General features: G+C 35.5%; 1 protein-coding gene across 1 annotated transcript; it reads left to right on the forward strand.

Annotated features, from left to right (window-relative positions):
* Positions 1-3,009: 3,009 nt before the first annotated feature.
* Positions 3,010-17,512, forward strand: MYOG (myogenin). Its single transcript, XM_072426570.1, has 3 exons — positions 3,010-3,884; positions 11,558-11,636; positions 14,278-17,512. The coding sequence occupies exons 1-3, from the start codon at positions 3,378-3,380 to the stop codon at positions 14,397-14,399; spliced, it is 708 nt and encodes a 235-aa protein (XP_072282671.1). The 5' UTR covers positions 3,010-3,377; the 3' UTR covers positions 14,400-17,512.
* Positions 17,513-24,597: the final 7,085 nt, after the last annotated feature.

A 24,597-nucleotide genomic window follows, 5' to 3' on the forward strand; every position in this document is an offset into this window, starting at 1 on the left:
AGTATAAGGTCAGTCAGCTTTCCAGCTTTTAAAGGATGTGGAAGAGTTAGTTAGTATTTTAGGAACTCTGGTGGTAACATCTGTTAGCTTGGGTTTCCGAGTCTACCCTCTTATTTAGGCCATCATTAGCGTTTTCTGCTCTTGTTTATTTTATTAATTTCACATTATATAATTAAACAGGAGTAGCTGGATCACACAAAGGTAAACATGAACAGCTAAAACTCTGAAGTGCACAGGAACAGGAAGTTGGAATTTACAATATATATATATTTATATATTTATATCTTTGTTGGATTATCCAAACCATAAAAATGCCAAAGGTTGACCCATATCCCCCTGCACACACTTTCTGTGTTAGGAAAATATTACTTCTGTAGTCTGACATTTTATGCCCTATCTCTTCACACACCTTTCAACAGAATATCTAATGGCCACTGAGGCAAGTATTTGTACTGACTTGTGGAAAAGTCAAGGACTTGTGTACTTGTGTCTGCGGGAACAGTAGAGGCTTTCCAGGTTCCAAAAATGTAGTTAAAGTTTAATGTCAGATTTTGCCTGCAACATAGCAGTATTGTTAGTGTGGTCTTTAATGTTGACTTTAAGGTTCTGTGTGTTTTTTATATATGAAAAACCATAAAACATTGATGGATTTCTGAATAGTGACCTTAGAAGGATAGAAAATAAATGAAGACTTTATATAAATACACTGTACACTGATATTTGCATTGTGACTAACAGAAACGGCACATATACATTAATAAAACATTATTCATGTGGAAATTTTGAATATTAAACTATAGCTGATATTTTATTTAAACTATGTTAAATACAATTTAAATCCACGACTAAACAATGAGAGGAATATCAAAATACTGGCACATATGTTACTGGTACAAAGGTACAAAGCTACTTTTAAAGCTATAGCACAAGCTATGTATAAATAGTAGGTTGCATTGCCTGTGATGGTAATAAGATAAAAATAAATGCAGTATTTATATTCATTATATTTCAAATTAACATTAAAATCATTTTTTTCTGACTTCAGAACATGATAGTTGGTTGCTATGAACAATGCAGACAATTCTGTAAATGTGCTCTGTTTTAAATGTTGTGTTTCTTCAGGTCCCAACTAGTGATGATCAGATAGTTTAGAATCGAGTTCCAGATTAGATCAGAACTATTCCGACCTTAAATGGGTACTTGGAAGTTGAGCAATCTGAGTTTTGTAAGAAAGGCGAGAACATTTTTCTTTGCTACTTGTATTCATTCTTAGGGGTTGACATAATTTGATAAACTAAGAGAGAGGGATCTCTCATCAGATGCATATTTACAATCTGAGATTTGAACCAACCTTACTATACCTGTCATTGACAGCTATAATAGGCTGCTGGGCAAAGACAGCTGTCATTGTCTGGCAGCCATATTGACTGTGTTATACTGTACCTGCCATTGGAAAGTATAATACAGCCTATTAAAAACATTTAGACATGGATTTTCCAAATTTCAGTTGATACAAGTTTTCAACTGATACAACTATATCTGATCTGAGTCCCATTGCAGCTGCTAACATTATATGATATCATAATATATATCCATCATGTCATCCTACATGAGAATAAAAAATGGTGGAAAGTTTTAAAGAAAATCAAAATGTGATCAATTTATTTTAATAGATGGCTATGTTAGGAGGTCAAATCTCTGTATGATGATATCTTTTTGCTACAAATGAATGCCAAATGAAATTCACTAAACCAGAATATGGCCAACAAATTATTATCTGGATTTCATATTTAATACAACATAATATTTCAAAAGAAAATGATCATTAGAATGCAGTCATACTATATCATCAATTTAAAGTAATGAGGAATATTGAAGTATGGTGGTGACCTCTTTGTAAAGGTAACTGGATGTTACTGCCTAGACAGAAGGTTGAGTCCAATGTTACAATGAGGACATATGATCTAATCATATTCCATGTCATGTCATGTCTCTGGAGCCATAGCAGCAGAGGTCAGTCATCACTGTGTATGTGATTCCCCAATCTTACCTTATGATAGGTGTGGGGAAATTGGCATGCATGTCTCTGTCTGTTTGGACCTGATACATCCCTGTGTCATCCATACTGTATAATGTCACCATGAATAAAACAAACATACATTATTCACAAGTGTTTGAGCAGAAATGATCTGCATTGAAAAATCCAGCCATGAAAATTGCTATTTACGTCAGAAACATATTTTTCCTTGACTCATTTCTATCTCTCCATTATTACTATTATAATATATTATATATATAATATATATCTATTTATAGTGTACATGTCTTTCTATCTGTCTCTGCCATTAGCGACAAGGCTTAAGTCAAATAAAGTGTATGCTAATAACAACCAGTCCGAATTCTGATATATATTGGAATTGCAAAATGAAAGCCAGAATCCCTATTAAAGATTTGCTTCAGTCCAACGAAGTCTCTTTGTTTTTTTTAACAGATTACCTACCTATATATATTATGCATCTATCTACTGTTATCTGAACCTCTTGAACATAAGTAAAAATACTGATAATACTATAACAAATAATATGCTATATCCCTTTGAACAAATATTGTTTTATTCATTGTTGTATTTTTTATTTTTATATTTTTTTATCTATTTTTTGATTTAGGTATTTCAAGGAATTGCTGATGTTATTGCTATAGATTTCATATAAGATCCTTTTATACAGAACTCATCTGTCTATCAAGTTGGTAATATAAGTAAATCAATCACTGCTAACACTACTACTAATAATATATAATATCTTATTTTTATTTTATATTTTTTTTATACTGTTTATTTTGTTTGTTTATTATTTTAATTATGAGTCAAAATACTGCCAATACTACTCAACGTCATGTGGATACATCTATGTATCTATCTATAATCTATATATTATTTACCTCTACATAAAATTATCTCTTCACTATCTATCTATCTATCTATCTATCTATCTATCTATCTATCTATCTATCTATCTATCTATCTCTCTCTCTCTCTCTCTCTCTCTCTCTATCTATCTATCTACCTATCTATCTGTTTTTCTTTCTATCTGTTAAACAGTGGTCTTTCAAATTTAAAAGGGAATGTTTCCTTTGTACTTGTACCAGAAAAAAAAAACTATCCTCTGGGGAGAATCCCGTCTATTCAGACGTAAAAAGTTTTGATGTCAGGCAACAGCTAAAAAGTGGATCAGGTTTCGTGAGCCTTTTTCTATATTTATCTCTGTGATTTAATGCTGGGCAGAGGGTTTAAATGGCATCAAGCAGTTGGTGTGAAGGGGAGAAGTGCAGTTGCTGTGTTGTTATTGAAAGGAAACACATCCTAACAGTTGAACACGATGGAACTCTTTGAAACCAGCCCATACTTTTTCCCAGAGCAAAGATTTTTTGACAATGAAAATTATTTTTCCGCACGGCTCCCCTCTTATGATCAAACTGGATTTCAAGATCGTGGTTCCATGGGTATTTGTGCTGATGGTGTTTTACTGCAAGGCACAGGCATTGAAGAGAAGGTATCACCCCATGCCAGTGTAGGCCAGCAGGACCACTGTCCCGGGCAATGCCTGCCATGGGCCTGCAAGATGTGCAAACGGAAGACAGTGTCTTTGGACAGAAGACGAGCAGCTACGCTGAGGGAAAAACGCAGGTTGAAGAAAGTAAATGAAGCTTTTGAAGCCTTAAAAAGAAGCACTTTGTTAAACCCTAATCAGAGACTTCCTAAAGTTGAGATCTTGAGGAGTGCCATCCAATACATAGAACGTCTGCAAGCTCTACTAGCATCCCTTAACCAGCAAGAGAGGGACCAAAGAGATTTGCTGTTCCTAACTAATGGCGCTCAGCGTGTGGTAAATATCACTGCTTATAGAACAATAATGATATAGATACAATAGTCTTTTTCTATGACAAGATACCTGTCAATGTCAGTGCAATATATTTACCTTTAATATATACAGGTTTAACAATAATAAATGTTAGGTACAAAAATAATGTTTAGTGTCCAGTAAATGACAATAAGCAATCATATTTTACTTTTTTTCAGTTTAGATCTGAACACTGACTGTTTGGAATATACCTAATAGATTGCTGTTTGCTTTGTCCATCCTAAACAATTTCCTGTGTGCGTAGCCAATGCTAGAGATACCACATTCATTATGTTTACATTTTTAATATATTTGATTTAGATATTGCTAAATAATTTATACATATGAATATAAAAACAAAGTAGAAAGAAAGGTTTTTTTTGGCTACAAAAACACTTCCTGTCTACTTTGTTTCTATATTGTGTAAAATAGACTTGGCAAATATCCCATTTAAGGGAATCCTATAGGTTTTGTAAACACACCACTCCGCTAATATCCTTTCTAGTTTGGTTCCAATCCTATACAAATGAATAGGTAAACTAATGCATTCTTGGGAGTTTATGAAATAATATAAGTAAATTATTGATATGGTTTATTTTATCTGTAAATTTATTAGCATTCGGTATCATTTTACACAAGTTTATTAAATTTTGCAGTTAGCTGATATACTAATCATAAGCACTATTCATGTCAAACAAACGTGTTTTTACTGGAAGCCTTTAACAGATTTTCCAGCATCTTGTACATTTTCTGCCGTATGCTTTTTATTTGGTTTGCTTTACTCATTTAAAAAAGTGTAATTCCTGCACTGCATTTTCCCTCATTTACAAATAGGGAGAGTCTTTTTAATAAGTCTTTAAAACTCACACTTAGGAATGGCAGATCTATTGCCACTTCTCAGTAGGATATCTACTCATTGATGTATAACTTTATATAACCATAGCCTTTTTTACCAGAACTAAAACCTTTGCCTTTGTAGCCAGATAACGCTGCCTTAGTCTATTTCTCCTTGCTGACCTTGACCAAGCCTGCATGTTAATAGCATAACAATGCAGGCCGCTCAGTCCAAGAAAAACAGTAGATCTGTTACGTATAGCTATTGGATCTTTAATTCTGAAAGTCCTTATCCTGCGACAATGTCAAAAGATTGTAATTTTTTAAGATCAATAATGTTATTCATAATGTTGATTGAGGCCAATCCAAACTTTATATCACAATCTTGCTAAGTTAACCTGATAAGAATGCTTATTTCATAAACCTATGCAAAACAGATATGCAAATATCCCTAACTATTGACTGTCTATGTTTCTTCTCCTAAAAGGTACTGACCATTACAATGAAAGTGAATAAAATTTATAAAAATATACAGTAAACGTGAAATAATATGAGAAAACAGATTTGATTGTAAGCTCTACAAGTCAGGGTCCTCTTTTAAGACTATGTCATTGTTAATACCTGTGTATTATGTAGGTTTGTCATCTGCAATCCCTAATTATTGTACAGTGCAGCATTATATGTTGACGCTTTATAAATACCAGTTATTATTAATATTAACTGTGCATTTTAGGGATCAATCTATGAGCAGAAACAAAATATACTCCCAAAATACATAAATGTTGTGCTTCATTAGAGACCGTTAATAAAAAAATAAATGAGGTTAGGTATTGAGAATCTGAAAAAGCACAAGAGAAGTTAGTAACAAAACGTTAGAGAGATAAAGAATGGGGGAAAACAATAAAGTAGTTTTAGCATACATAGACAAATTGTATACATAAATTATAGCCATCAAAACTATTGTTCAAAGTTACAAAAATATATAGTAAACTTTGTTGGTTGTAGCTAAAAAAAAGTCTCAAAAAGTTTACTATGACTAATTATGATTTTTTTTAAAGACATTATTTTAAATGGGATTTGTGTGTAAGATTTGAACTGGACTGTTTAGAGACTTAGAAGACAACACGTGGTGTGGATCCTGTCATTGGCGACAAGCGTGTCAGACACATTACTGTCATTAGGTTGCTTTCTTGCCTTCTACATTTGTTCAGCACTTGAACTGCTTAGTATGTCAATGCTAGAAGGGCTTATGTGTGACCTCGTCACCTCTTGCACTAGCAAAGGTTATCTGGTCAGTGGGTAGAGAATGAGTAGCTGGTGACAGTGAACAGACAGCATGTGGCAGGCTTGCTGGCAGCCTGGTACTAATCCTCATGGGACTTTTGGCAATCAGCTTTGAATGGCTGTTATATTCTCTGCTCACGTATGTCACTCAGTTACTTTAATCATATCCTCCACGTGTAAACAAAATCCTCCAATTACTTTTGCTTTGTATTAAAACATACCTATCCCTATTTACATTGATCTACTGCAATAGATTGTGTAAAAGTGAATTTTTAACAAGTAAAAAATAATTGAAGATGAGATTAAGACAGCAAGGACATTTATTTACCTGCAGTGGGAATTTACCAGTTTGGGTATCTCTTGGTCAAATCTCCAATTCCTTTGGAAAAAGAAAACTGTATAGAATCGTAGCTGTGAATGCTGCAGCAAATCATTCAACATAGCCGTTACAATAATCTAACTCAGCAGAAACATGTTACTTTGCCTTGGAGTGAATTGCCGCTTTGCTGAACAATCTCCTCTGTAATAGATAAAAAAAGAAAAATCCCAGTACTATAGATTTTTACTGGGGAATTATCATATTAAACAGTTTACAATGGTACTGCACTTAATTGGCTCATGATTTTCACATTTCACATTTTTGAAAACGGGGTGTTACAAATTTTTCTCTTGTGCTCTTAATTTATTCACCTAAAGCTAAAGGAAATAAAAGCCAGTATGCAATATCCTGGAGCTAGCATGCCACTGACTACCCTTTCCCCTTTCTGGGTGCACCAGGTCTGAATTTTTTCTTTTAGGATAAATTGCTTTTGAACATGAAACAGTAAGGGCTATTTCAGCTCCATGGTGAGCCAAAGCATTCGGCCATGGCTCGACCGCAGTCCCATCCTCTTCCATTTAAGTGAATGGGACTGGTTGGGAACCATTTTTTGCATGCAGCTGTTGGAGATCATGACATGGTCCCTAACAGTAACATGTTTCTTTTGGCTGTGCAGTTGTCAAAAAATGTGTACCAAATCTGTTTGCCTGCAGTGCGATTTGCCTCTCCTAGCTGCGCAGTTTGATGTGCACACATAGGCTATCATCTGCACGGTTTGACAACATGGGTCAGAAAGGGCCCTTAATAGAATATATAAAACTTAGAAGCAACTTGGTCCAGCAGAGCATCATACCAAATCATCGAGGATCACAGCCTTAGGGCTGCTGGACAAATAGTCAGGAGGTATTTCTAAAAAATATCATTGCCTTGTCAGTTTCTCCCAAGTGCCAATATAAAATTGAGACTAAGGAAAGGACCAGAGACACAGATGTGTGCATGGGAGGCCCTAATAGTATCTATACATTTACCCCCAAACTATGTTTTGTGGATTGACTGGATTATATTAAGCTTTGACTATTTCATAATTTATTTAAGCATTACGCGTCCATTTGAATTCCCGATAGTTAGAAAATTTTTATAATTTTTAATGATTTTTTCACGGCTATAGAGTAATCTGTCTTTTAATACATTTGGAAACCAGGAAAATCTAAATGCTGAATAATCCTTTTAGTAATGTTGAAGTCATATTGAAGTGGTTGACATTCAGAGCTATATAAATATATATGGATTAAATAGATGGCACAAAACAGATACAGCTGGTAATTTGTATTGCTAGGTTGAGGTAACTGCATCTATCAGTGCGTCCTTTTATTAAATTAGTAGTGAGAGGGACATCCATATAAACATGACCAGCAAGATATGCCGAGAACATTAACCCATGGTTAGAAATCATATTTTGTAATTTATCAACAGCTCAACCTTGTTTTGCTCTTTTTGGAATTGAATAAGGATTGGTAAAACTGCTATAATTTTTTGGTTGGTATACTGAAAAAAAAAATCAGTGCTAACATTCACTTTTTGAACAAAGAACAGAACAAATATATTGCTCCAACTAACTAGTTAGATTGTTCAATATACACAGCCTATCCCACATTCCCTGTGAGCCTGTTAACATATAATAAGCCTGAACAGTACGTTTGGGTTGGCACTATTAGAATTTTTGCCTCAGTTTGGACAAACAAACATCAAACCAAATTGAGACAAATTTGAGCAAAACTATATCTGATATTTGATATCTATATCTGATCTCATATTTGGTGTGGTGCTCACTTTTAATCCCCTAACACTCAAAAACAGCAACAACTAATGTTGGCTTTTGACATTATAGTTAGTACCACTGTGACCATTCTTCACTGCTCCAACTTTTTTTCCTAATTAAAGAAAAAACAAAACATTTCATTCAAAGTTTACGAGCTGACAATTGACAACAGCAGGCTGTCTATGTGTGTCACTGGTTGAATTACCCTACCCAGTATGCATTAAATGAGTTAGCTTAGGTCCACCTCTGTTGGTATATCATTTTACCTATTACCACAATTCCATTTACTAAGCCTTTGCTCGTTAAACCTTACGTATATTCAAGTGCACAGGCACTTCTGTTTTTCAATAGCCTTGCAGTAATTCCTGGATATTTGTTTAATTTCACAGTATTATTTAAGGCAATGAGCTACAATCATGGAAGTGCCCAAATCTATTAATATGCCATTTCAGTTGAAATTAAAGACAAACATTTAGCCTTGGACTGCATAATAATTCCTGGCTTTAAGCAGTTCCATCTTGTTTGTTAAATGTAATTTGTTCAGTTAAGAGCTAGTTGGAATTATGTTCTCCCATTTTAGTTTCCATTGCCTAGAAAAGATCATAAATAGTCATGTTATGCTGTACAGGCTGTAAAGGCATGTAAATGTAATATGTACATCCTTATATAGCTCTCCTAGCTGCAAAATCATGTAATAATATCATGCACTATTTATCAGTAATAGCACTGTAAAGTGAAAAAAAAAATATTAGCCCGTAATCTTTTTCACAGCAGTGAAACAGAAACATGTACTAGGGAAAATATGTAGGATGCCATTTATCCTACCTCTGTCTAAAAACATCTGTATAAACAACTGATATACATTATTATACTATTATTATTAAGTTTTGAAAAGTATATCATTTTTATTACTTTTATTCTTTTATTACTTTTATAAAGTGCCAACTTTAAAGTTCAATGTGCGACACTGTTCAATAAATAGGGGCTGCAGATGACAAACCTGTATTCATAGACGTACAATGGCACCTGAGGGGAGAAGGGTCCTGCCTAAACAAGTTTTGGTGGGGGAAATAAAGAATAGATAATTAGTAATGGTTAAGTGGAAGAGGTCGATGGGTAGGAAAGTTTAGGGGGTTGGGACAGGGGAAGGGGTTCCAGGGAGCAGCTCTATGATACTCCTAAAGTCCTACTTGTAGAGGAAGCCAATAGCAGTTCATTGAAGGAAAGTAGAGATACTTTTAGCTGCTTTTGTGATCTAGGCACTCAGATAGCAGGGTTAGATTGGTGGCATTACTTTTTTCCTTGTATTTGCCTAATACAGTTTGGTTACCAGTCTACACCACCCTCATGACTGGTATATCCAATCACTTATGGAGCCATCCCTCCTGTTAGTATGTTCAGGAATGGAGATAGCATTATGTAATGAAATACAGCATGACTGGTTTAAAATGTGGCCCATCACTATCTCTCTCTGGCGGTGCTTGTTCATTGAGTTATGGAAGTTAGATTAAGACATATATAAGGTAGCTGCATGTAAAAATACAGCTGATGACTGTTTATTAAATAAACTACATTGTGTTTTTTTTGTGTCTAGAGTTTATCTTAAACTCACTTTTCCATATTTGCATAATGATAAATGATATATAATGATATTATAAACTTAAATGTACAGGATTATTGCAGATATTGTCACTAGAGACAAAACAAAATTTTATATAGTGGCACTTATATACAGGAGGACTAGATAGAGTTAGAGGTAACGTATAGGTGAATACATGAATTAAAAGGTATAAATGAAGGCATACAAGTAAACTAATTCATAAGAAGACCTCAGTTAAACTCAATGAGTAAATGCACAAGATAGAATGACACATTACACAATGCTTTCATATATTCTATGTATCACAGCATGTATCAATCTAATAAGCAGGTATCATCCTAGAAGATTTTATTTAAATTGAAACAGGAAAATGTACAAAAATATTTCTTGCCTCTTGGCTAAACACATGTATTAAATCTGGCATCCAAAATATTATTGGTATGGCTGTGCTCAAAAATCAATGGATTTGTTTCCAGACAAACCTCAGGCTGTAACTGAGCTGAATGTTAAATTAGAACATATTATATTTATATGCATCAAGCGTTCTTGGGAAAAATAGAAATTATAATTTTATGCAGTGCAAAGTGTATTGTTATATGTATATACAATGATATGTAACAAAAGAAGCAGTGTTAGTAATTGATTTTTATCTTTATAAAAACTTGATGTCCATTTGTACATCCAAAAGATATGTGCTGTATTTATATTAGTTATGGCCAAACCTAATTTGAAAAACTTGATAGGAGTCATTTCACTGGACTAATGAACAGCTGATAGGTTTACCATGCAAATGCCAGCTTGGCACTGCTATATTTACCATTGATTCTTTGCAGCCCGGGGATCCTGTTTAGTTGCCACCAGATTCCACTGTACACTATTGAGCTCTGAAGGAAGGAACAAACGAATGTGCCCCATGTCTGGAAGAGCCTTCTTTGCACCTCCCCTCAAAATTTGGGTTCAGGGAAACATTGTTAAATTTGATACATGTACCAATGCCTACAATCAAGCCACAAGCTTTATTCCCTAAACCTGTACAAAGTTATTTTTAATATATTCCCCTTTGTAAAGTCCAAATCTCTAACATTAATTATGGGCTCTGAAAGACAAAATTGCTTTGTTATATGTACTCTAATTAATAATTTTGGACCCTGAAATAATACTGTGTCAAAGACAATCCATTACATTTATCGAAAAACTGCAACTGCATGGGATCCAATGAACAGGTTGTTATGTTTGTAATGCCAACCCTATGCTAAAAAGTTCCCTGTATTTTTAGAATCAATAGATCTGGTTACATTACCCCCTGGCCGTAATCCAGAGTGTGGCTCGGGGTGAAATTTCATTACAAAAAGTGGTAACCCCACACATCTATTTCCACTTGGTGATGCCCAGCCAGCATCTGCGTCCCCTGGACTCACATCCCCACATGTGAATGTTGGAGATGAGAGGCCAGGGTATGCAGATGTGTCGGGAAGTGGGACCACCCCCAAACCAATTTGACATTTAAAAATACTAAAATGTTCATACCGCCAGGGAGGTTAACAGATTATAGAAGTGGATAGCTTATTCCTGTATATAATAACAATGGTTAATGTTACCTATAGAAAAGTGAAATGCATTTGAACCCTAATTCTCAATATGCATGTTTTATTACAGCTGGTACATAAAACCCACACTTCTACTATGATCATAGGCAAAAAAAAGGGAACTATCATTCCAGTCTACAATAAGAAATACAAGAGTTGACAAACCCAAAGGCCAATTTAAACCAGGGTTTAATGTTATTCCTTTTTTTATTGTAGGTATCCAGTGAATGTGGATCAAGCTCCTCATCTTGCAGCCCTGAGTGGAATGAGTCTGACTTTAGTGGAAGTCAAAGTGGTAAGAGGAAAATGTTATAATTCATATTATTAAACTTCCTTTCAGTGGGGGAAAACATTTTTGTACCTGTAGACAGCTGTGTGTGGTACACTTGATATGCTAAAAAATGGCCTAGGTTAAAGTCCATTTAAATTATATGCTATATTATCCTTATAAACATGTTACATGTTATATCATCAGACTCAGCCATCACCTGCACAATCTTCAGGAAGTACATTGTAAGTGACCTTTTCATATGGTTTGTGTAAATATGGCTGCAGAGAAATAGAAAGAAGTTCAACAAAACACTATTACCTACCTATTGTCCAGTTCTCTTGTTAGGACAACTCCCATCCATTGACACTAAACCTATCTGCTCCATTCTTCTACCAGATCTGAAAATCTTAACTTTGGAGCTTACATAGGGTTAGTTTCTTCTTCCTTCTCCTCCATTATTATTAATATTATTATTAAACAGGATTTATATAGCGCAAACATATTACGCAGTGCTGTACATTAAAAAGGGATGCTCAGATTGACTAAGTATTCACAGAGGGCATTGACAGAGCCACAGAACAGCTACGGAATGTAGAAAAGCTGAGTTTTAGAAGGGGATACCTGTAACTTTGCCCCAAATAAGGATGTTAGAAATTCCCAATAAAGATAACTTTATTGGAGTGGATTTTATTACTTTTGTTGTACGAGTAAACAGTATTAGTGATATTTAGCCTACTTGATTATACATATTGATTGATTATATATTGATTTGATTGATTGATTATATATACAACTGACTGTAAATTCATCTTTAAAGTTTTTATGAAGAAGGATTCTAAATTATGCCTAAAACATAAGTTTTTATACCGTCCGTCTTTACTCTTGAAAAGTAATATAACCTATATATGCAGCAATACTCACAACATTCCCTTAAGGATTCCAATTCAACGCTATCTCTCTATAAACTTTCTTATTAATAACAGCAAAGAAAAGTTAAAGCTCATATAAAGTATTACAAAAAAGAACGACATGTGTAAATAATTGAGAGAGTCCATGGACTTTATATTCATGCAGAGTCAGATCTGAACAGATTTGCATGAAGTGTAAATGAATTGTTTTTCTAACAAAGGTCAAAAATCTGTACTTTATGTTAATGGATTAAATAAGAACAGAAATCCCTTCAGGCCCTCAGATTCTGCATTACAAATTATATGCACTGTTTAAAAAATCACATGCCCCCAATAAATGGTTTGTGAAGGTCATATTTGCAGTAATATACACTGCAGAGTGCCAGCCAAAGAACAAAAGACCATTAAAGTTTTAGCTGTTTGTTCAAGCAATGTGACCCAACAAAGAGAACATGTGGAGTATTAAAAGGCCACATCCAATGCACAACAAATGGACATTTCCCAATAGTGGCTACACATTACAATTCCTAATCATAAGCCTTTCTGTATTCAAACAATTTGTTTAACATGATTTTCAAGATTATCTATATTTCTAAACCACTGGTAAAACTTTTGATTCTTTTTACTTTAAAATAAATGAATAAATAAATGAAAAAAAATTCTTCCTTTATATATATTTCTTGATGTGACTGACTAATGGGGGGTGAACTATGGGAGGATGTTGTGAAATATAGCAAAGGGGAATGAATACAAATAGCCAATCATGTGTAAAAGTTTTTTTTTCTAAAATAGCTTTCTTGCCCATGACTTGATGACTGAAATGAACAAATGTTTAATTTACTATTCTTTGCCTCATTTCACACTCTAGGAAATCAGATCCATACAACAGCATTGCATAACCAAATATGATTTTCAGTCAATTTAACTTTTTTCAGCTTGGTAACTGAATTTTCATATTGTTTGTGCAGTGTATATAAAACATTTATTATATAAATACCTGATTGCTTGCATTCAGAATCCCTTTCTCTGAATGAAACTGTGTACATCTAGCAGAGCAGTGAGACAATCCTATGGCTCAATAATATCATATAAATTCGGGTTTGAGCTAAAGATCTCTGTGAACAATATTTTTTTTGTTAGAAATAAAATAGGTTCACATTTAAAGCAAACCTATCAGTCCACATTACCAAAGGTAATAGACAATACACACACACTGTTCTAAATGAATATTCCAGCTGCTTTAAATAATGCAAAAATGTCAGAACTGTTTCTTGTAATATGTGCAAATAACTATGTAAAGAGATCAAATGAATCACATTCAGGAAATCTTTTTTGTTCATGTTATCTTCTCGTGTAACTCTGTGTTATGTGAGACTTTCTAAAGCTATAACATTTAGATAATATCAAAATCTGAGTCCATAATGAGTAGGACAACCTTACTAGGAAAAATTAAAAACTATATTCAAAAGTAAAAAATGTTGCATGTTTTATAAGTCATCAAAACAAAGTTAAGCTAGTTCATAATTATTAATTTCATATGTATATCCTGTAAAAGCTTTCAATAAAATGGAAGAACAGAGTAGTCAACCTGGTTTTAGAAATTATTTTAAGGTAATGACAAAAGTTAACAAAAAGTTAACATTTTTATCAGGTATAAGTTGAGGTAAACTATTTATTCTCAAAGTGTAGTGGCGTGTCTATTGAGTGCATGTTTGCCATCATTCTAGAATTCTAATTTCTTGTGGTTTCTCTTGCAGAAAATCTTTTAAGTGATGATTCCTCAGAGCAACGTGACATGAGTTCCTTGACTTCAATCGTTGACAGCATCACATCTGGAGAGGTGTCTATAAACTATCCTGAGCAGCATATCGGAAACTAAAGAATTATGCACAATGTTGTTTGTGGATCTTCCTGTAAGCTAATAGCACACTGGAAGTAACATATTATGGACCGATTCTTGTAGCACTGTTGTCTGATAAAATGACTTAGAAATGAATTCTCCTATCAATAACACCATCAATGTTTGGTGGTACAGGGTATTAAATGACTTAGGAGGTCATTGGAGGGATATGGGTTAATGTATTCAAAACCAAAATCTTTTCAATAAGTTTTGTCCAACCTAGTCTTTAAGGTACAGATATCTAAAAATAAAGCTTGTCTATTGTTCACATAGAGAGAGACTGAGAAGTGAAACTCACACCACTGGCCAACGTCTAGTGCATTTTAGGTTTATTTTCTAGAAAAGTTTTTCTTCTAAGCTGAATGATCTAAGCATTAGTGGTACAAAATCAGGCTTGGAGATCTTTGAGTTTATAAGCTTGATCAATATTTTCTTCTTGCAGTAGATTATTTCAATCATCTTTTGATGCAGTGATGTATTAAAATTACTATTTGCTGTCATCAATAATTGCCCAGAGGAAGTTGGTATGTAATGGATTCCATGCAAAGCAGACTTTCCATCTCAGGAAAGTGAATTATTCCACCTTCCCTTGATCATGTCTTCGGGGACATTTTGGTCTCAGTTAGTCTGTAATTACAGATTAGTACTGGTGGAAATGATTCTGGCAGGCTGCTGCTTGGGGTCCTTTTTATAGGAAGAGATGTGATGTGCCTGGGTTAGCTATGCTGGACATAGTCGGAGAGGCATCATAAATGCTCCAATACTAGCAGTGCTCTTTTGATTTCCCCTATATTTCTTGGATTTTAAGTACCAAATAACACTCTTCCTTCAGAAGAATGAAATTACGGTTACTGATCCTAGGAGTTTATTCCACACAAAAGGCGCCCATCATTTGTTTTACACATCGCAAGCTAAATTTTTGGAACACATTGTCATTGGTGTAATTTTCACACACAAAACAATGAGGTTGAATAAAGATATTTAGGCTTAGTTCACTAATGCTTAGTCTACTCGGACATTTCCCCCAGCGTTTAACCTGAGGCTTTTAAAGCCCATGTTTGAAATCCCCATGCATTCCAACGGACTAATCTACACTAGGACGTTTACTTGTGGCACGTTTAAGAGCTTTATCCTAAACGTTGCTTGCAACGTTTAAAAAATAAAAGGCTGGGTTAAAGCTGGAAACGCCCAAAAAACGCAGGAAAAAGCGGGTAAATGCTTTCCTACATTTTCCCGTGTTTCAAGCACTTAAAATGCAAATTAGGTAAAAACCCGGGGAAAAATGGCATAGGCGTTTTCCAGCGTTTTAAAGGCAAGCTTTAAAACGCTAATAAAAGTGCATAAAAACACAATAGGAATGTTTACATGTGTTTTTAAAAACGTCCGTGTAGACCCAGCCTTAAGGGAATTTTCACTTAGCTTAGTAGATGAAATAATGCTCTGCTTACTTCAGCCATTCAGTCATGTGCAAGCAGAAATCATGTTTTCTTATTTTAACATATGTCTGCATGTGATTGTGTATCTTTTCAAGGTGAATTTTAATTTGCAAAAGGATAATTAATTATATTAAAGAACAGTTCTTTTAGTAAATTAACCCCAATTTAACTAAATATATTAATTCATGAAAAAATGTTTGACTCATGTGATGCGTCCCTTGACTTGACCTAGGCCAAATGTTTACAGTAGTATACCGTAATCTTAGATAATTGTGTGTATTACCATAGTGTTTAAACAGTTTCTGTTACTTTGACCCAAGTTTAGTGCAAAATGACAAGTTCTCTTGTAAGATGGACCCACCACCTGCTTATACCTTTACTACACTCCCTCACCACTCCATTGTCCCCCAGTAACCAATTCCTCATGCATGGAGGAGCTTTTAACGTACCCCAGGGACTCCTGGATCTTACAGTTCAGGGGAACCTTGCTAAGTATCAGTATATAAGGTAGTATAAGGTAAGTATCAGTAGGTGGTGGGGTTCTTCTTACAACAGAGCTTGACTTGTTTTCTTCACTTCTCTATAACTTGTTGTCTGCTATATTATAGATAAAGTTTCACTCACAGCTTGGAAGACTTACTTTTCATAAATGCACTATGTGGACTATTTTGATGATTTTAATTTATATCTGCTCGTAATTACCTGAGATAAGAAAAGTGAAAACAAAGATACCTTAGGCGTAATTGACAGTTTTAACACGAGTGAGGAACTTTATTTTCGGCATTTCAAATTGCATTGGACTCATTGGCACTAAAAATAATGTCACGTTAAATAAAAGGGATCCTTATCTTGGTGTGCTGTGTTTAGAAATCGAGCCTCTTGTGGTGAAATTACATTTTTATCCTATGTACGGAACCCTTTCAATGTAGGATAGCACTGAGGGATGGTGGGTTTCCTGCATGAAAATCCCTAAATGTATAAGCACTTCACAAGTTCTGCTGTGAATAGAACTTACAAAATACTGTTTCTAGTATAAAGAAATCCTTAGGATATGCGTTGGACAGCTTTTCCTACAAAAACTTAAACAAAAAGTCCTAACTGATAATGATTAATTACTGTTTTATAAATTAATGTTATAATTAATATTATTATTATTAATATTCCTTGCTCCATATTTAAGAAACTGGCCTTAAATGTTGCCATGATAACTCATAATTATTTAATTAAATTATTAAATTAAATATGACTACACCTAATTAATTTAAAATAAAGAGAAGTCAATTTAACTTTATTTAAAACTCAACCCAGGTTATATTTATTATTAATATCCTTAAGGAGTATAATTAAACATCATGAAGTTATTACAAATATAAATTATGGTTTGGACAACCTTAAAAAAACTTCATATAAATTCCATCTTTTGGTATCAGATTTTTTTGTATTATATTTTCATAGCCATTTTTATCAAAGGGGTGTGATTTATATAAAGTGATGTGGTTTAAATCAATTTTTTTGTATTGTTCACTGGGGCCAATGGGTTTTTACTGATTGCTGTATTGTTTGACCAACTTTAGTGTAACAGCCTTTTTTTTATAAATGTGTGGGTTTGCCTTTTTTATTTTTGCTAACTTATTTGTATGTTTTTTTAATAAAGATTGTTTGATTATACATTGTGTTGTAGCCACTGATTTAAACCATGTAATATATAAGTCTCACACATAACATAGCAAAGCGGAGGTTCTGGCTAGAGGTAAAAATATAGGTTCAATTGTACAATAAAGCCCTGCACTTTGCTCTGGGTGGCATGATCTGGGGGGGGGGTACAAAGTAATCAATTATAACTATTTCTGTAGTTGCAGTAAATGAATAAAGCTAAAACACTGGGTCTGATTTATTAAAGCTCTCCAAGACCGGAGAGTATCAGTGAACCTGGGTGATCCATAATATCTGGAACAGATCTGGTCCAGGACTGAAATCATTTGCTAACAAATAGCAAATGATTTTAAGAAATCCATTCCAGGTTTGCTGGATCACCCAGATTCACTAATGAAACTGTATGCTCTCCAGCCTTGGAGAGTTGTAATAAATCAGGCTTCCTGTGTTTAGTGTATGAAAAATGTATGGGTGAAAAATTGTGGCAGGAGAGCCGAGGGTATAATGCAATTGCCACTTGGTTTGGCTTAAGTTTGGTATACATGCTGGATAATTCTGACGTGTAAAAATTTTACAAGTGTACAACAGTCCCTGACATTGTTCATAAATTCACCATGGCCACTTGCTAATTCTCTCCTCTCTCCATTTAACAAAACAGTGATGTGTGAACGTCACACATTTGTTTAACTGTCACTGGAAATGATGACGAAAGATTGTTTACAGCAACAGTCATCTGATGCCCGTCAGACATCTGAACAACACTTTAAAGTGCATGCAAAGATAATTGTTTTTATTTAGTTTGAAATAAAGTAGGGAATCATTAGACCTCGGTGTCCCTGCTTGGGGGATTCACTCACATTGTCATTTAGGGGAAAACCAACATTTTGAGCTGCCAGCGGAGCAATAGGTGAAGAAAAAGAAACTTTAATTGGGAGACCTGCTCTGAGGACAACTGTCTGGGATGAAAATGTTTACTTTGGAGGGATTTCCTTATTTTCTGTTGTGTCTTTAGAATAGGAAGTAACGGGAAATACCTCCAGGGGTAAAGCCAACAAAAAAAAATAATGTCTTATTCCTTTTCTTTACTATACAAAACTAAAATAACATTTTTTGGCTGGATGGACATTTTAAGTTACTAGATATTAGTAAGGTTTATATAGAAAATTCTTGCATTACCATCACAATTATTGTTTTCAAGTTTTTTATTTTTTTTTCCAGGCACTAGAATATATCAATTTGTATATATATATATATATATCTTTGTACCCTGTCCAGCTGATGCAGTAGTTAAATAAAATAAGGTAAACACACAGAAGGGTAATACTGAAGTAACTCAATCACCATTGGAGCTAAGCCGTAAGATGAAGCTGGCTGTCAGTTAGTGGTATGTGTCAACTATAACAAGGGGCTTCCAGTTTGCACGCTGATATGTGAACTTCCTCAATCAATAAACATTACTGAACCTTCCTAGAACATTCACTAAATTTCCACCCTGTTAACCCCTGAAAGGACTGAAGGCTTAGGGTGTCAATAACCTACTAAGCATGCTTTAGGGCTTGTACAACAACATTACAAAAAACAATCTAAATTGCTTCTTAATGTACAGAATACTAAACGCTGAACTTACACTGCTAAATAGAAGCAAGTCATATATATATACATATATATATATATATATATATATATATTTATTTATAAATTCTCTGACCACTTTATTAGTTACTCCTTGCTAGTAACCCTTTTTGCCTTTATAATTCCTGAAGGCAGAAATTCAACAAGATGCTGGAAACATTCCCCAGGGATTGTGTTTTTATTGACATAATAGTATCACAAAGTTCCTGCAGAATTGTCAACTGCACATCAGTGATACGCATCTCCCGTTCCATCACATCTATTAGCGGAGGTCATTTGAGTGAACTCAATGTCATGTACAAGAAACCAGTTTGAGATGATTTTAGATTTGTAACATGGGCATTATCCCACTGGAAGTAGCCATGAGAACATGGGATGGACATGGTCAGCAACTATACTATGGTGGCATTTACACAATGCTCACTTGGTAATAAGGGGGCCCAACTGTGCCAAAAAAATATCCCCTGAACTATTACACCCCCACCAGCCTTCCCACTCATACAAGACAGGATGGATCCAGGTTTCATGTTGTTGACACCAAATTTTGACCTTTCTCAGCGTGTTGTGCATTCAGAGATGGCTATGCCTATTGACAATGCCTACATGTCTGAATGCATTTGGTTGCTTTTGATTGACTATTGGATATTAGAATTATTAGGTATATATATATATATATATATATATATATATATAAAAATATATATACATATTTATATACAGTGTGTTCATGTATTTTTTGAAATACTTTCAATTTACTTTTATTTAATAGGCAGTTTCAGTAAACATCAGATTAGATCTCTTTGTTCCACACCAGTACAAATATAAAAGTTACTACTAATATTGTCCATTAATAAATATTTTATTTCTTCTTGTTTTCTGCTTGAGTTAATGGAAATAAAGAACTGTTTTGATTCATGTCATCTTTCATTAAAATTGCATCTCCTAGCGTTTATTGAGCATGGTGCCACTTGGGGCTGCCAAATTACTGGCAGCAAAACGCCACTATTTTTTATTACTAGCCATTACATTTATCAGAAAACATGTAATGAGCTCTTCATAATAATAATTTATGAAAATGTTATGAGTGGGGTTATATTAGGGTAGTTTTATTTTTCTACTTTGATATGACAAAACTGTCTGTAGCATGCAAGCTTATTTTCAGTCAAATACTTACTGTAATTGGGTTATCACTAATTTTAACCAGTTTACTGTTTTTGGGCTCTCACACTCCAGCCTGGCTTTTCAGTGTGCAGGATTTTAAAAGATGGCAATATGCAGAAATGTGGGGTTTTATTTTTTATCTAGCATTATTTTAAAAATATTTAAAGCTGATCTCAAATAAAAAAACAATATATGGGAGCTGTTACACCAGCCAAATTATTTGTATTTTTAGTTTAGTTTACTTCATTTTTTAAATTAAGACACCTAATACGGAACACATTAGTGACATAGGGACCAGCTGGAAAAAACAGTACGCCCTGAAGGGGACACAAAGGATCTCTCCCAGCAGATCTCAAGGGATTGCTGGTTGCATCAACAGATATAATTATATTTACAGTCTTTATTATTATTTATATATTTTTTGCTCATCCATATCCCAAAGTAAAAATTTACAGTATAATACAGGAGGCTAAAATCAACTTAAATTAGGTGCTTATATTAGTAGTATATGAAATACATTTAAAAAAATATTTTTATATGTGCCTTTAGTCTTGTTTTAATTTGATATCATTTTGATGTTCATATGTAAGTGGACTGTTTGGAAAAAAAAAATTTGCAAGAGTTTCTACATCAAAGCCCAACTCTGACTAAATTACTAAATGTCTTCCATCAGATGGTAAAAAAGCACCATTGGCTACATTACTCATCTTTTCACTAGGACCTGGTTAAGGTCCCAAGTAAACTGGTTTAACTAATAGATATCCATAAGCTTCCAGGTATTTGAACCTGATTTAACAAAGCTCTCCAAAACTGGACAATGTTTTCAATCCTGGACCAGATCCATTACAGGTCCACTGGATCCCTTAGGTCGGTCTGGCCCGCAGGCCAATTGCGGCCCGTGTTCAGGTTTTCACCGTCCCGCAGCCTCTGTCATCAAATCAATAATTTGCAGCCCGTGTGTGTGTGCACAAGGAATCCCCTACGTTTGTAGTGGGCGTGTGCTGTTCAGGACCCACACCATGGACCACGCCCATACTAATCCTCAGTATGTGCTCTGTACGGAGCCTGCATTGACACTGCGCACCCCCCCCCCCCAGTGCACGTTTGACCAGACCCCCTAAAAAAATGTCAGGATACAATAGGAAAACCCATGCATCCATTTTGAGCTTCATGATACATTTCACCTCTGACAGGTCTCTATGCATGTGTCTATGCATTACTGATGTTTTCTGATGTTTATTAGATGTATATATATCACTATTTCCTAACATTAATCTACTTTATTTATATATGTGTGTAGTCCAGTGGCCGCACTCTCGCTGCGTGACCCTTGTGTGATACTTTTCAGCTCATTTCTAAAATGATGACTGTAACACATTAGTGCAGGCAAGTTATTTGTTTAGCCTTTTGAGGTAAATAAATTCTAAAATCTCAGTGAATTTATTTTTTTGTGATGATCAAAACCACAGTTTTGAATATGCACTGAGTCTTTTCAATCTGTGTATCATTTGTTTTTTTGTTTTTCAATTGACAATTAAACCGGGTCTCGTAAACCCAACAAATTAAATACTAAAATCAAACTCGGTCTGGGAGCCCGTTTTTTCATTTTGTATTTTTGATTCGAGTCTTAAATTGAAATAATGAAAAACACGGCCTTTTTCGTTTTTGATATCAGATTAAAAATCAAATACATATTTTCGTTTTTTGATTTTTGTTGGTCAATTGAAAAACAAAAGAACAAGTGATACATGGATTCATATGACCCTCAATGTTTTGTATTTCTGAATAGGATACTTATAGTGTTATTTTCCTGTTCACAATATTTGAATTTAGAAGTTTACAGTGAGCATTTAATAATAAGTAATGTTTCAAACGAACCTAGATATGTTTAATCTTCCCGAAAGTTTAATTTCCAGACAGACTTTTTCTTCATTTTATGTGATCTTCAAATTTAAAAGGCAGAGTGATTTTGGTAAAAACTTGTTTGGATTGGTGTTCTGTGTGAAGAAATGAAAAGTATGCCATTTGCAAATAAATTTCATAAAATAGTTCATTTGCTTTTAATGGTATAGTTAAAAGAATATCAGGCTGAATGGTCAGCTCCCACACATTTTCACCTCACCAAATCTGGCCCTCATTGCAAATAGTTTGGACACCCCTGCCTTAGGTTCTCCCATGATAGACTATCATCTCTGGTCTTGGGGAGCTGTAATAAATGATGTATATTGTGAGGGGTGTCATCATGGCCCTTTAAATTGTATTGACGCAAAGATTAACCCTAACAGTATGGTATGACAGCTGTTCTCTGTATCATTAAGGACCACCCAACCGAAAGAAAAGGCAAAGAAGAAGCCCAAATTCTTTTTAACTGAAAGTTAAGGTTTCATTTTCATTTATTACATGTATGCATTTTAAATTTCTAAAACAAACTAAAACAAGTTTTACTTGTAAAGTGCTCCAATTATTTTCTTTCGTCATCCTTCATCCAGTTTTCCTTTTAATGAAGTACTGGCCAGTTTCGATAATATGATAGTGAGACCTGTGCAGTAGCAATAGGGAGAGTATTCTGTGCACTATTAGAGGACACTGCCAGGCTCCAGACCCCTGTCTGCCACCACACAACGTAGGCTGAGGAACCAGGGGCAGCACAAGGCAGCTGAAGGAAAGACATCACAGGCTAGGCTGGACTGTGGGCACTGGAGCTGTACAGCAGGATGGGCAGCTTGTCAGGATGTGCACTTTCTGTTCCAGCCCAGACAAATGTGTAGGCCTGACTACGAATTGAAGAGGCTTTATGAAAAAGGTAAGTCACAGCCGGTGTATGAATACGTTAGTGAGGATGTGTATGGTATGTGAATATATGGCTGTATGTATGCAGGTTGTCATGCACTGAGAGAAATGACCACTAAGGGACGTATGGAGGTGGTTGCGAGCCCTGAGAAGGGCCAAGGGGCAGAGTCTAAGCCAGGGGCCGGCAAACTCCGGCCTTTAGGCCAAATAAGGCCTAGCTGGTAGTTAGTTCCAGCCTAACGCCGGCCGGCAACCTGTAGCTCGTGAGATCGGCCAGGGGGCGTTAGAAACTACCAGAGCCCCTGGAGCTCCAGAGCTGCTGGAGCTCTCGTGCCTCCCCCTTGCAGTTGCCCCCCTACTGATCCCCACTGCCGCGGTAAATAGGGAAAGCTCTCTAAAGGTAAATCCCTCTCCTCCGCAATGCATACAAAGGAGAGGGATTTCACTTCAGGGGCATTTGCTGGTGGTGGGCGGAGCCATCAGGGCAGGTCCAGCCTAGTGTGCTCCCGCCCACCCCATAAATGGCCTAGTGGCCAAAAAATTTGCTGACCCCTGGCCTAAGCCATACCCAGGTTTTGTCCAGAGCTTCTGATGGTGAGGATGTTGGGCTGCTGGTTACAGCCAGGTTGCGGTCCTTGGACACACCAAGGTGGGCAAGCACGGTACAAAATCACAAGGCAGGCGAATAGTCAAGAAAAGCCGGGGTCGAGACAGGTAAGAGAGGTCAGGTCACACACCAGGGGTCAATTGCCAGGGATCCAGGAGACAGACACCGGTGACACAGGGGCCATTGCGGGCACAGGGAACACAGGAGACAATGGAAGCAATAGCACAGGAGACTCAGGGACATCCACAGACTGACAGGAACACTGGAACAGCACAGGAAAGTTGACTGGAGACCAACAGACTAAACAACAAAGGGTTAACGCAGGAGCTGGACAGAGGAAACACTGAATTTAGCCACAGGTGAACAGGAACTAGCTAACCAGAACTAGGGGCTCGAGACACGTTGCACGAACACAAAATACAGTCTGTGAGCTAGCTAAATAGTCAGGGCTGATCAAGAGGCTATTTCCTGATTGGCCAGCAGTTTGGACGGAGTTGATAAAGCTTGGAAACAGAGGCACACCCAGTAACAGAACTGCAAGCATGCGCAAGAGAGTGAAGCCTGTGCTTTAGTGAGGAACAGGTAAGTGTGACACAGGTAAGGGAGAGTACATATGTGAACATGTATGTGTATGTGAATTTTTATGTGAGCCAATGAGTTAGCTCATGTTTTTTTTTAACCATGGTGTTTTAAGCCTGCCCCACTGTCAGTGCAATCTCAAACTCATAGTTTTGCCAAAATATTTCTTTATTAGGAAATCCCCTTGAAAAGTCCACATTTGCCATTACTGCAAAGCCAAGAACCTGACATCTTCTACCCCCGCATGCCCTACTTCATTCAGATACAACCTTAAACCAGAGCGACCTGTGAAATTGAGGGTGGTTACGAGCAGGGTTAA

The sequence above is a fragment of the Pyxicephalus adspersus genome, chromosome 1 (assembly GCF_032062135.1).
Source record: "Pyxicephalus adspersus chromosome 1, UCB_Pads_2.0, whole genome shotgun sequence".
Lineage (NCBI taxonomy): Eukaryota > Metazoa > Chordata > Amphibia > Anura > Pyxicephalidae > Pyxicephalus > Pyxicephalus adspersus.